Source organism: Dreissena polymorpha, chromosome 4 (genome assembly GCF_020536995.1).
Source record: "Dreissena polymorpha isolate Duluth1 chromosome 4, UMN_Dpol_1.0, whole genome shotgun sequence".
Taxonomy (NCBI): Eukaryota; Metazoa; Mollusca; class Bivalvia; order Myida; family Dreissenidae; genus Dreissena; species Dreissena polymorpha.
Window position 1 is genome coordinate 83523373 of NC_068358.1, and position 12815 is coordinate 83536187.

Genomic DNA, 12815 nt, shown 5'->3' on the forward strand with positions numbered 1-12815 from the left:
AACCTAGTATCCCCACCTAGCACTCAAATAGAGTTCTAGACCATAGTATCCAACCTAGCACTCAAAAAGAGTACTAAACCGTAGTATCCAATCCTAGCACTCAGAGTACTAAACCGTAGTATCCAATCCTAGCACTCAAATATAGTACTAAACCTAGTATCCCCACCTAGCACTCAAATAGAGTTCTAGACCGTAGTATCCAATCCTAGCACTCGAAAAGAGTACTAAACCGTAGTATCCAATCCTAGCACTCAGAGTACTAAACCGTAGTATCCAATCCTAGCACTCAAATATAGCACTAAACCGTAGTATCCAATCCTGACACTCAAATATGATACTTAACCGTAGTATCCCCACCTATCACTCAAATAGAGTACTAAACCGTAGTATCCACACCTAACACTCAAATAGAGTACTAAACCGTAGTATCCAATCCTAGCACTCAGAGTACTAAACTGTAGTATCTGATTCTAGCACTCAAATAGAGTACTAAACTGTAGTATCCAAGCCTAGCACTCAGAGTACTAAACTGTAGTATCTGATCCTAGCACTCAAATAGAGCACTTAACCGTAGTATCCAATACTAGCACTCAGAGTACTAAACCGTAGTATCTGATCCTAGCACTCAAATAGAGTTCTAAAACGAAGTATCCAATCCTAGCACTCAAATAGAGTACTTAACAATAGTGTCTAATCATAGCACTCAAATAGAGTTCTTGATCGTATTATCCAATCCTAGCACTCAAATAGAGTACTACAGTGGAAACCCTCTAAACCAGATCCTCTCTATACCGGAATCCTCTCTAAACCGTACAAATTGTCCGGTCCCATTTTTTCCCTATAAAACCATGCATAAAATATCTCCTCAAGACCGGAATCCCCTCAATTCCAAATACCGGTCATTCTTTGTATCAAAATTGGGTAATTCAATACGTAATTGTACCTCTCTAAACAGCTCAGGGCTGGTTTATTACACCTAAGACCTAGTGTCAAAAAGTTGTGAATAGCGGATTAAAGACGCGTGAAATTAATAAAGGTGGTCGAAAAATTTGCAAACTGTAAAAATCACAAAACAATTTAATTTAAAGATCCTTGTCCTGTGATGTACATATCGCTCAATAGATGTGATAATACTGATTAAAATTACTGATAACAAACATAGAGTTCTTTAGTGTGTTTTGTTTTTGATATAGGAAGCCGTGCTAAATTTTAATAATCTTTATGCTATTTAATTTTGTGTTATTTATAACAATTGCTAATTTAGTGTCATATAAAATGGTGATTTGCAGAGTTCTTGAAGCAGTTGCATTTAGATATTAATTTAGATTTTCAAATTGGTAATTAAGATAACTAACACTCGGCGTACATGTTTTTCAGTGTGAAAAGGAACTAAATTCACCTAACACATGCATGCATGTATAAAATTGTTTGTTTTTCAGGGTGCACTGTTTGATCTATGTTGTGACTGATATTGCTTTCGAATCAACCTATTAAGCGACGCGTTTTTCTAATGAGATGCAATATGAATGTGTTATATATATAAATAAACTATGATTTAAAAAAAAAAAAATTATGTGCATGGTCAAGAACAAAGTTATATTATAAAACAGTAGTAATGTCAAACATATAATACATGGTATGCTAGTATTTACAGTTTTTTTTAAATTGTTAGTGATATATGCTTTTTTAATATAGTAATAAGAATAATAGATGAGTTGCATAAGGTGGGGTAGAAGACAGCTGGACTGGGTTATGACATTTTGATGTGTTTCCATTTTTGTTCAAAAACATGAAGTGTATCGTTGTTGAGGGCTATTTCTTTTTTAATTTGGATCTTTAGCTTTAAATAGTTTATAAAACAGTTCAAAGTGGGTGTTTTTTGTGGGTTTTTTTCATGATGAATATGAAATATTTCATTAGTATAATAATGTAGATCACAGTGTTATTAATTTCTGGTATTTTGAAGGTATTAACACCGAAATTAATATTTAAGAGTGACAGTTTAACTTTTATTTGTTGTTTCTCAAGAAATGTTGTCAGTTGGTTCCATAAAGTTTGAATATGTTTACACTCCCAGAAAAAGTGTTCTATTGTTTCAATTTGTTCGCAACATATATCACATAAATTTGTGTTGGATAGGTTGCACTTAAAAAGATATTTATTTGTTGCTATTGTTCTATGGATGTATTTATATTGAAAATTTCTCAGTGTGCTATCGATAGTTGCTTTATATGGCATGATAAATATGTCTTTCCAATTAAATTCATGTTCTCAAAAAAGGCTTTGCCATTTATTTTGAGTTTTGGAGTTTTCTACAGGGTTTATTAATTTGTAACATGTAAAATATTTTGTTTGTTTTCTTTTTTCTTGTAAGTATGTTTTCTACGAATGTTGTTTGAGAGCATGGTGATTTATTCGTATTCGTTATAGATTTAATATGCATGGGTATGTTTTTGATTAATGCATAGTACATCAGGAAATTACTTGAAGGTATTCTGTACATGTAGCATATATTATCAAAAGAATAGAAGTCTTTAATTCTGTAATCATATTATTGGTCAACATATTTAATGTTTTGTTCAAACCAATGTTAATAGAAAAAAGTCTTACTGTTTGAAGTTATGTCTTTATTCTTCCATAAAATGATTTTACTATTGGTTTGGATTTCTAGATTATGAGTAACATTACTCCATCCTGATAGAACATTAGATAGAAAAATGTTTTCGTTTTTAATTTCATGTAAGATATTATTGCTGATGTTACATTCAAAAAGTATGAAAATTTGCACTCTAATAGAGCATTCATTTATAAAAACTCAATCATAATACTTAACTACATTATTCAGACATAGCGCTCAAAAAGAGCAAACATTTAAGAACTGAAAATAAGTAATAAACTACAAAATTCAATCATTGTATTCAATCATTGCATGCAAGAACTGCGTTCAACCTAAGTACTTAATCAGTACAAAACTGCACATTTCAAGCATAGACCTCAAAAATGTTGCTCAATTATAATGTTCAATCACAGAACTCAACCATATCATTGAAAGCAATTTCAGCAAACACATTTAAACCTTAATCTGGGACAACAGTGATTAATAAATGTGAGAAATCAAGGTAAGCCTGTGCAGTCCACACAGACTAATCAGCGACAACACTTTTAGCTTGTACGTTTTTTTTGTTTAAAGTATTTTTTCAACAAAAATCCAGAAAAGGCGGCAACAAAAACTAGAATAGGCGGCACAAAAATTAAAAAAAGGCGGCAAAAAATTCCAGAAAAGGCAGAAAGTGTCATCCCTGATTAGCCTAAGCAAAAAGCATAGACTAAAAATGGACAACACTTTACACACATGCATTAAATCATGTTCGCATTATTGCTTTATCGTTTTTGACGAATTATATATGCTTAAGTTGCAAATAATCTACTAACTGTTAAAGCCCTGTTTTTCCAGAGCAAGGCTCATTTATATTCAATAAGAAAGCTATGCCTTACATGGGTCCTTGTACGAGATTGCACATACAATGAAAGCTATGCCTTACATGGGTCCTTGTACGAGATTGCACATACAATGAAAGCTATGCCTTACATGGGTCCTTGTACGAGATTGCACATACAATGAAAGCTATGCCTTACATTGGTCTTTGTACGAGATTGCACATACAATGAAAGCTATGCCTTACATGGGTCCTTGTACGAGATTGCACATAGCTATGCCTTACATGGGTCCTTGTACGAGATTGCACATACAATGAAAGCTATGCCTTACATGGGTCCTTGTACGAGATTGCACATACAATGAAAGCTATGCCTTACATGGGTCCTTGTACGAGATTGCACATACAATGAAAGCTATGCCTTACATGGGTCCTTGTACGAGATTGCACATAGCTATGCCTAACATGGGTCCTTGTACGAGATTGCACATACAATGAAAGCTATGCCTTACATGGGTCCTTGTACGAGATTGCACATAGCTATGCCTTACATGGGTCCTTGTAGGAGATTGCACATACAATGAAAGCTATGCCTTACATGCGTCCTTGTACAAGATTGCACATACAATGAAAGCTATGCCTTACATGGGTCCTTGTACGAGATTGCACATACAATGAAAGCTATGCCTTACATGGGTCCTTGTACGAGATTGCACATACAATGAAAGCTATGCCTTACATGGGTCCTTGTACAAGATTGCACATACAATGAAAGCTATGCCTTACATGGGTCCTTGTACGAGATTGCACATACAATGAAAGCTATGCCTTACATGGGTCCTTGTACGAGATTGCACATACAATGAAAGCTATGCCTTACATGGGTCCTTGTACGAGATTGCACATAGCTATGCCTTACATGGGTCCTTGTACGAGATTGCACATACTATGAAAGCTATGCCTTACATGGGTCCTTGTACGAGATTGCACATACAATGAAAGCTATGCCTTACATGGGTCCTTGTACCAGATTGCACATAGCTATGCCTTACATGGGTCCTTGTACGAGATTGCACATACAACAATGAAAGCTATGCCTTACATGGGTCCTTGTACGAGATTGCACATACAATGAAAGCTATGCCTTACATGGGTCCTTGTACGAGATTGCACATACAATGGTGAGTATGGGGTCTAGGCACTTGAGCACAATGGAGTGTAGGACCATCTTGCCCAGGTGAGGCTCCACTGGGAGGTCTGCAAGGTGGCGCCCTAGCTCTGTCAGCTCCTGACCACCATCCAGGGCATCCATGAGCTGAAACCATAGCAACACAGGATTGTCACCATAGCAACACAGAACTGTAAACATAGGAACACAGAGCTGTAACCATAGCAACACAGAGCTGTAGCTATATCAACGTAGAGCTGTAACTAAGCAACACATAGCTGTAATTGTAGCAACACAGAGCTGTAACTATAGCAACAGAGCTGTAACTGTAGCAACACAGAGTTGTAACTATAGCAACACAGAGCTGTAACTGTAGCAACACAGAGCTGTAACTATAGCAACACAGAGCTGTAACTGTAGCAACACAGAGCTGTAACTGTAGCAACACAGCTGTAACTATAGCAAAACAGAGCTTTAACTGTAGCAACACAGAGCTGTAACTATAGCAACACAGAGCTGTAACCATAGCAACACAGAGCTGTAGGTAAAGCAATACAGAGCTGTAACCATAGAAATACTGTGCTGTAGCCAGCTGTCTATCGTCTAGATGAGGACAAACCCCCACTGTCTTGTACATAATTGAAACCAACATTTCACCAAATCATTTTTTTATAGAAAATTCTGTATTTTAATCAATGAATAACACCAAATATTGAACCTCTGACAATTGCAGTTTCAAAGATTGCTTAAGTTTTTTTCTAAATAAGTTGTCTATATAAACCACTTGAACCCTGAGTCGTGGCCAGTTTTGAACCAAAGCATGTGATTTAAACTAAGCTGATAACCACTTTAAAATGTGATAACAAAATTCTGAGCCTTGCAGTTTAAGATTTTAAAAATGCTCTCTATATTAATATGAGCAAAACAAGTAACTCCTAGGGTGGTGCCAATTTTGTACCCAAGGGGATGATTTTGACAAACTTGTTAGAGGCCCTTTGTACAATGTTACTCACCAAATATTAAACCCCTGACCCTAGAGGTTCCTGAGAATTACATTTTAAAAGTTATTTACAATACAAGTGTATATAACCTTGTGGGCATTATTTGAAAAAAAATAATAGGGACCACAATACATTGTTACATACCAAATAGCAAACCTCTCAGCCTTGCATTTTCACTATAAACATATAAGATAAACAAGTATCCCCAGGGCGGGGCCAATTTTTACTCCAAAGGCAGGATTTTAACAAACTGTGTAAAGGATGTAACACACCAAATATTAAAGCCCTGATCCTTTCATACAAGAACATTTTAACAGTAATTCACTTCAAGTCTTTAGAAATCATGTTACCCCTAGGGCATGGCAAGTTGTGACCCCACGGGCATGATTTGAACAATCTTTGTAAAGCACCATATGGCTAACAAAGAGCAATATGTGCTCAGATGAGCTAAAACAGCCTTTGCTTAAATAACCATCAACAGTGCTTCTTTGTGTATACACACACTGTGTCACCATTAACAGTATCCTCTGGATGTCAAAGACTATTGTACCTTGAGTATGTTGAGAGCTGCCCTAGTGACCAGGTATGGCGGTGGTTCAGGGGCCCGCGACAGGAAGTCCTCAATGTTCTCATTGGCAGGGGCCAGCAGCTTGGTCTGTAGACACAGCTCCTGGGGCAGGGGGGAAATACCTCATGGGTCAAATCATGTACATGTATAAGGGGCGCATGTAAATGTCAAATGATCAATGACATAAACTATATGCAACTTATTAAAAGTGTTATCAAATATAATGATCTGCAAAATCTTAAATGTTATAAACTAACAGTTCAAAGAACAGACATTTGTTCATAGACAAATAATGACGCTGTAATTTTGTTTATTTAATTTAAAACAATCAAGCACAGGCAATTGTTCAGTAATAATTAAAGACAAGAAACCGTCGGAGACGGGTGATGCTCCCCAAAGTGTTTTTTGTCACAATATTGCACTATATATTCAGATAAAAGGAAACGTCTTGAGGGCACAGTAGTTGGGGGGACAATAATTTTTTTATAGAAAATTTCAAAGGGCCATAACTCTGTGAAAAATCATCCGACCAGAACCCGCTGATGATATGCACATCTCCTCTTGGTAGTGAAGCTTCCCATAAAGTTTCATTGAATTCCGGTCATTAGTTGCTGAGAAATAGCCCGGACAAAAATTGTGCATGGACGGACAGACAGACGCACAGACACATGCACGGACAGACGAAGCGGCGACTATATGCTCCCCCCCAAAAAAATTTGGGGGGAGCATAAACATGCAATGCACTGCCAAAGTATAAAATCATAAAGCCTCGACAAGTGAACTAAATGTTGTACCTGTAGCGGACACCTGAGGATTTCTGCAGTGGGATAGTCACACATGTGACTGTAGCGAACACGACTGAACATGTGATAACACACCCCTGGTCGGCAACGACCCGCTCTGCAAGGAAAATAAGGTGTTTATATGCTTGAATATGGAAGAGGACTCAAATAATGTCCCAGCACTTGTACTTCATGATATTACTAATACATTTACCAGACATGTTTTGATTATGTGGATATACCCAGTGATATACCAATATGAAGCTATTTTTTAAGTACTTCTACTAATTGTGAACTAAGACCTTAAATATTTTTAAAGTATCATTCCATAGGATCACATTCTGCTAACCCTTGAATATCAATCAATAAAGCTTTTTTGACATTGAGATCTGAACAGTTTCATAACAGAGGTAACAGAGTTCATTAAGAGTATGAACTTATAGTAATGTTTTCTTCATAAATATGAGTCAGGTTCTGAGAAAACTGGGCATAATGCATGTGCGTAAAGTGTCGTCCCAGATTAGCCTGTGCAGTCCGCACAGGCTAATCAGGGACAACACTTTCAGCTTAAACTAGATTTTCGGCAAAAAGGAACTTCCTTTAAACGAAAAATACCATTAAAGCGGAAAGTGTCGTCCCTGACACTACGCACATGCATTTTGCCCAATTTTCACAGAACAAGACACATATATTCCATAAAATACTGTGACTTGGAGGTCTAGGCTACGATGTCGCAGAAGTTATTGACACGTGTATGACAATACACAGGGTCGAGTGTGTACACAGGTAATCTCGTTATTGATTTTTCCTGCTTAATGGCCCCGATTTACAGGTGTTTCGCATTCGCCAGAAAACTAATAGAGGCAAATTTATTTTTGATGCAGGCGGATAAAATAATCACCATTTTTTCTAGACAATTTTAAGAAATAATATCCAGTTGGATTAAATAATCGCCATTGGCGATAATGTCTGGCAGCAGCGTGCGCACTGGACTCCTATTGTGATACAATGTTACTGTATTGTGATATCATGGTGTGCTGATTGCAACCCACCATGCCAAAGACATCAGACCCTGGACATTTTCAATAAAAATTGCTGAAGTCTGATATGATTTTCAAAACTGACATTCCTTGTGGTCAGTAAAAATCAAGGTGGACAAATAAAAGTGTTGGTAAGATAGGAAAAACAAACTAACTTATTCCATTATTTTTGCTCCAATATGTCAAATTACAATAAAACAGAATGAGTTGTCACCAATAGCCAAGGCCATTTGCAATCTAATGGTGATGTGATACAGAATAAGGATTTGTGATTGGTCGCTAAGATCACATAACGGGAAATGTTTCCAGCATTTTAACTAACGTACATTGAAAGTAGGGAACCATGCAACCTTTCCTCTTTCCTTGAACTTGTTAACATTTAAAGCAAAAGATACGATTTCAAAGAAACAAAATGATAGTTCTTTTGTGATATTCATCAAAAAAAAATTATTGAAGTACTGTTGTTAAATTACCTCACATATTGTTATTACGATTTAAGGGAACTATGCAACCTTCCCTCTTTCCCTGAACTTGTCAACATCTAAAGCGAACAATACAATTTCAAAGGAATATAACACTTAGTTCTTTTGGAATATTCAGCAAAATAATATTTAAGTACTGTTGTTAAACTACGTCAAATATTGTTATTGAATATTCAATATACATTTTCATTTTGTTATCATTATTACTGCTTAACCATTTGCATTGTGTACTTGAGATTTATAGACTTTAAACCAGTATTTCCTTGTATTTGATAAAAAAAAGTCTGATAAAAGCTAATGAGGTCATCTTAAATTAAGAAGTAACAAGATGTGTTTGTGAAACACTATGTCCCCCCATATATTTGACCTTGAAGGATGACCTTGACCTTTCACCACTCAAAATGTGCAGAGATACACATGCATGCCAAATATGAAGTTGCTATCTTCAATACTGCAAAAGTTATTGCAAATGTTAAAGTTTGAAGAAAACAAACCAACAAACCAAACCAACAAACAGACAGGGCAAAAACAATATGTCCCCAGTATAGATTGGGGGAAATAAAAAACTACAGGACCTCAGATCCTATGGATTTGTGTTGTCTTTCACATGGATTGGCTGATGGCATATCAGGACAGCCCTATATGTAACTGTCTCACCTGCCCTTCCTTTGAGCTGTGCTGGCTTTGGAGATCCAGTTACTTTTCAGCATGGTCACTTGCAGGAGTGAATCAAACGTTTTCTGAAATATGCAACTAGTCATTGACTCTTACATGATACTTTCAGATATTCCTAAAAACAAAGAACAGAAATTTCATTAAAAATTGAATAATGCAACTGACATTTTTTTAATTTTTGCATCAAACTTCAAATCATTGTGAACTCACAAATAACAAGAGCACCGCATAACGGGTGCCACGCTCGGCTGCGGTGCACTTCTTAATAAATGAAAGCTTGTCAATTTTTTTTTTTTTTAGAGGTCACAGTGACCTTGACCTTTGACCTAGTGACCCAAAAATGGGTGTGGCATGTAGAACTCATCAAGGTGCAGCTACATGTGAAGTTTCAAAGTTGTAGGTTGAAGCACTTTGATTTAAGAGCCAATGTTCAAAACCTTAACAAAATGTAAAGGTTTTAGCACAACACGGATGGCGGACGTCGGACAACGAGCTGGCTATGACAATACCTCGGGTTTTCTCCAAAAACAGCCGAGCTAAAAATAACAAATAAACAATTACTTTCCAATTAAACATAAACAAATAGTCCTATCAAATAGGACATTAAATGATACTAGAATTCTACTTAAAATTTGACAATATATATATATAAACCTACATACCAACAAGAGCTATCAGAGGACAGCGCCCTTGACAATTCGAGTGCTTGACAGTATAACGTAAGCCATCATGGGGAAATTGTTCAAATTATTCAATAAGGTCAAGGTAATAGTTCAGGTATATTTTCCACAATATATTGAACATTTGTAAAGACATAAAACAAACTAATAAGATTTTATTTCAAGTTTTATAGCAATAGCTTGGGTGGGAAGTTTGGACGGTCCTTCAAAAATAAAGTAAATAAATAATTGTTTTTGTTTTTTTAACCATGTTTCATAGAAAACAATATTCTTTTAGGGTTGGGTAGGGGGGTTGAGAGGGGGGTCTAATGTGGGGTGTGGTCATTTATTTAGACAATCTTTCAAAAATAAAAAAAGGAAAAAAAATAAAAATGTGTGGGGGGGGGGGGTGAGAGGGGGTATAATGTGGGGTGTGGTCATTTATTAGACAATCTTTGAAAAATAAAAAATAAATGGGGGGGGGGGGCAGGGATTCTGGGTTGGGGCGTGGGGTATTGTTTGGGTGGAATACATTGTGGTATTCAGGTAAGTGTTGTTTTGTCAAAGTATTAATAAAATCTGATCATAAATAAAGAAGTTATGGCAATTTAACTAAAATTTATTCTTTTGATCTTGAGAGTCAAGGTCATTCAAAGGTCAAGGTCAAATTAAACTTGCCAGGTACAGTACCCTCATGATAGTAAGAAAATATTTGAAGTTTGAAAGCAATAGCTTTGATACTTTAGAAGTCAAGTGGATCTAAACACAAAATTAAAAAAAATATTCAGTTACTAAGACAAAAAAGGGCCACAATTCTTACAAAATCCTTGATACAGTTGTCTTCTCTTGTTTATAGATTGGGGTCATGTTGGTTAAGAAGTTTGCAAAATATGAAAGCAATATGTCAAGGGACATTGAGAATATTTGAGGTGGTACACAAACTTTAACATAGATTTATCAATAATATGCATATTCTTAATGGAAAAAAGGCCATAATTCTTACAAAATGCTTGATGCAGTTGTCTGCTCTTGTTAATAGGTTGGGGTCATGTTGGTAAAGAAGTATGCAAAATATTAAAGCAATATGTCAAGGGACATAGGAAATATTTGGGGTGGTACGAAAACTTAAACATTTGCATGCTCACGCTAACGCCCACGCTAACGCTCACGCCGGGGCGAGTAGGATAGCTTGACTATTATATATTTCATATATAATAGTCGAGCTTAAAATGTGCATTAATAATGTTCAACTTAGAAATATAACACAAAACAAATATATTTCACAGACAGGATGTATTAACAAATATGTGTTTAGTCCAAATTTTACTCAAATAAATAGGTGCCATAAATCCAGAATCAATTTTATACAAGTGCTTACTTCTTTTACTTTTCCAGAGTTGATGACATACACAACATCATTGATAGTTATACTGGTCTCTGCAATGTTTGTAGCCAAAATCTGAAAAAGAAAGTGATCAATCTGTAGCTACTCCATTTGTAAAAGTTAAGATTGTGCAATTAACTACTCCATGCAGTTGTTTTTATGAATGATATCAATGAGGTTTATCAATGAATAACTAGATCATTAAAGTGGCAGAGACTCTCATATGGACAGTGAGTAGGAAGGCAGGGGGAGCATTGTAAGAAGCAGCTACATTATAATGGCACAAATTTGCAGCATCACTTAACATCACTGTGGTTCAATTCTGGAAAATTGTTATTTATAAGCAAACAAGCAAATTTGTTGAATTGATATCCCCTGCCAATATACTTCTGGACACAAAACTTTTCTGAAAACACATATGCATCATCCTCTTATCCATATATATACTCATACCAAGTTTCAATGAAATCCGCCAAAGCACTTCCAAGATATGGCTCCGGACACAAAAAAGATACAAAGGGCCATAACTTTGTAATTAACAGATGGTTTACAATGCCATTTGGCGTGCATCATCCTATTATCCATATACATACTCAGACCAAGTTTCAATGAAATCCGCCGAAGCACTTCAAGATATGGCTCTGGACACAAAAGTGCCGGGCGGAAAGACGGATGGACGGAAGGACGGATAGACGGACGGACAACGCCAAAACAATATCCCTCCGGCTACGACGGGGGATAATAAACAATGTTGATTATTTAACTATTTCTTTATCTTTTTTTTTTTTAACTCAGACAATTAACATCTAGAGTTGTAGAGCAAGCACTGCAGTGAAGACACTTTTTCTTTTTAAAATCTCTGACTGACAACACAACAATATAATTAAGCCACATATTGGAAAATTGATTCTTATGACACATGCAGCCAGCATAGCTTCAGAGCAGCCTGCATATATGCGCACTGCTACATGGAGGTACCCTGTCTGCTAATGAGACCCTGCATATATACGCACTGCTACATGGTGGTTCCCTGTCTGCTAATGAGACCCTGCATATATGCGCACTGCTACATGGAGGTACCCTGTCTGCTAATGAGACCCTGCATATATGCGCACTGCTACATGGAGGTACCCTGTCTGCTAATGAGACCCTGCATATATGCGCACTGCTACATGGAGGTACCCTGTCTGCTAATGAGACCCTGCATATATACGCACTGCTACATGGTGGTACCCTGTCTGCTAATACGACCACAAAACCTTGCATGTCTTTATAGCACACACAGCAGCTCCTGACCAGACTACCAGACTGCTGGTCTGGATGCTATTAGTATATGGCATAAGACCCATTTTCCCATGACGTACAATCTTCCTGACTCCATGTTCTGCTGGCCTGAACACCTTCCTCTGGTCACTGGTCTGCATGGCCGAGTGCAGGCAGTACAGGCTGTACCTGGAGAAATACACGGGGCTTATTATCTAAACTAGAGCTTTGTCACTCCCTTTATGAAGGCGCTATGAGAAACTGTAATCAAAGTGAGAAAATCTATTATTAGCCTTGGTGACCTTGACCCCAGTGACCTAAAACCTCTTCAAAAGATAGAGGTCCATGCAAGGTAC

General features: G+C 36.7%; 1 protein-coding gene across 5 annotated transcripts in view; it reads right to left on the reverse strand.

The window, feature by feature from the left end:
• LOC127877611 (3'-5' RNA helicase YTHDC2-like) overlaps positions 1-12815 on the reverse strand; it is an 84492-nt gene that overhangs the window by 27338 nt on the left and 44339 nt on the right. For all 5 annotated transcript variants that reach the window (XM_052423652.1, XM_052423651.1, XM_052423653.1 and 2 more), the window contains exons 17-22: positions 12561-12648; positions 11191-11271; positions 9136-9218; positions 6969-7074; positions 6157-6276; positions 4587-4752 (exon numbers count right to left, since the gene is read on the reverse strand). In XM_052423652.1, coding sequence (XP_052279612.1) covers positions 4587-4752; positions 6157-6276; positions 6969-7074; positions 9136-9218; positions 11191-11271; positions 12561-12648 — 644 coding nt within the window. The remainder of the gene's footprint in view (positions 1-4586; positions 4753-6156; positions 6277-6968; positions 7075-9135; positions 9219-11190; positions 11272-12560; positions 12649-12815) is intronic.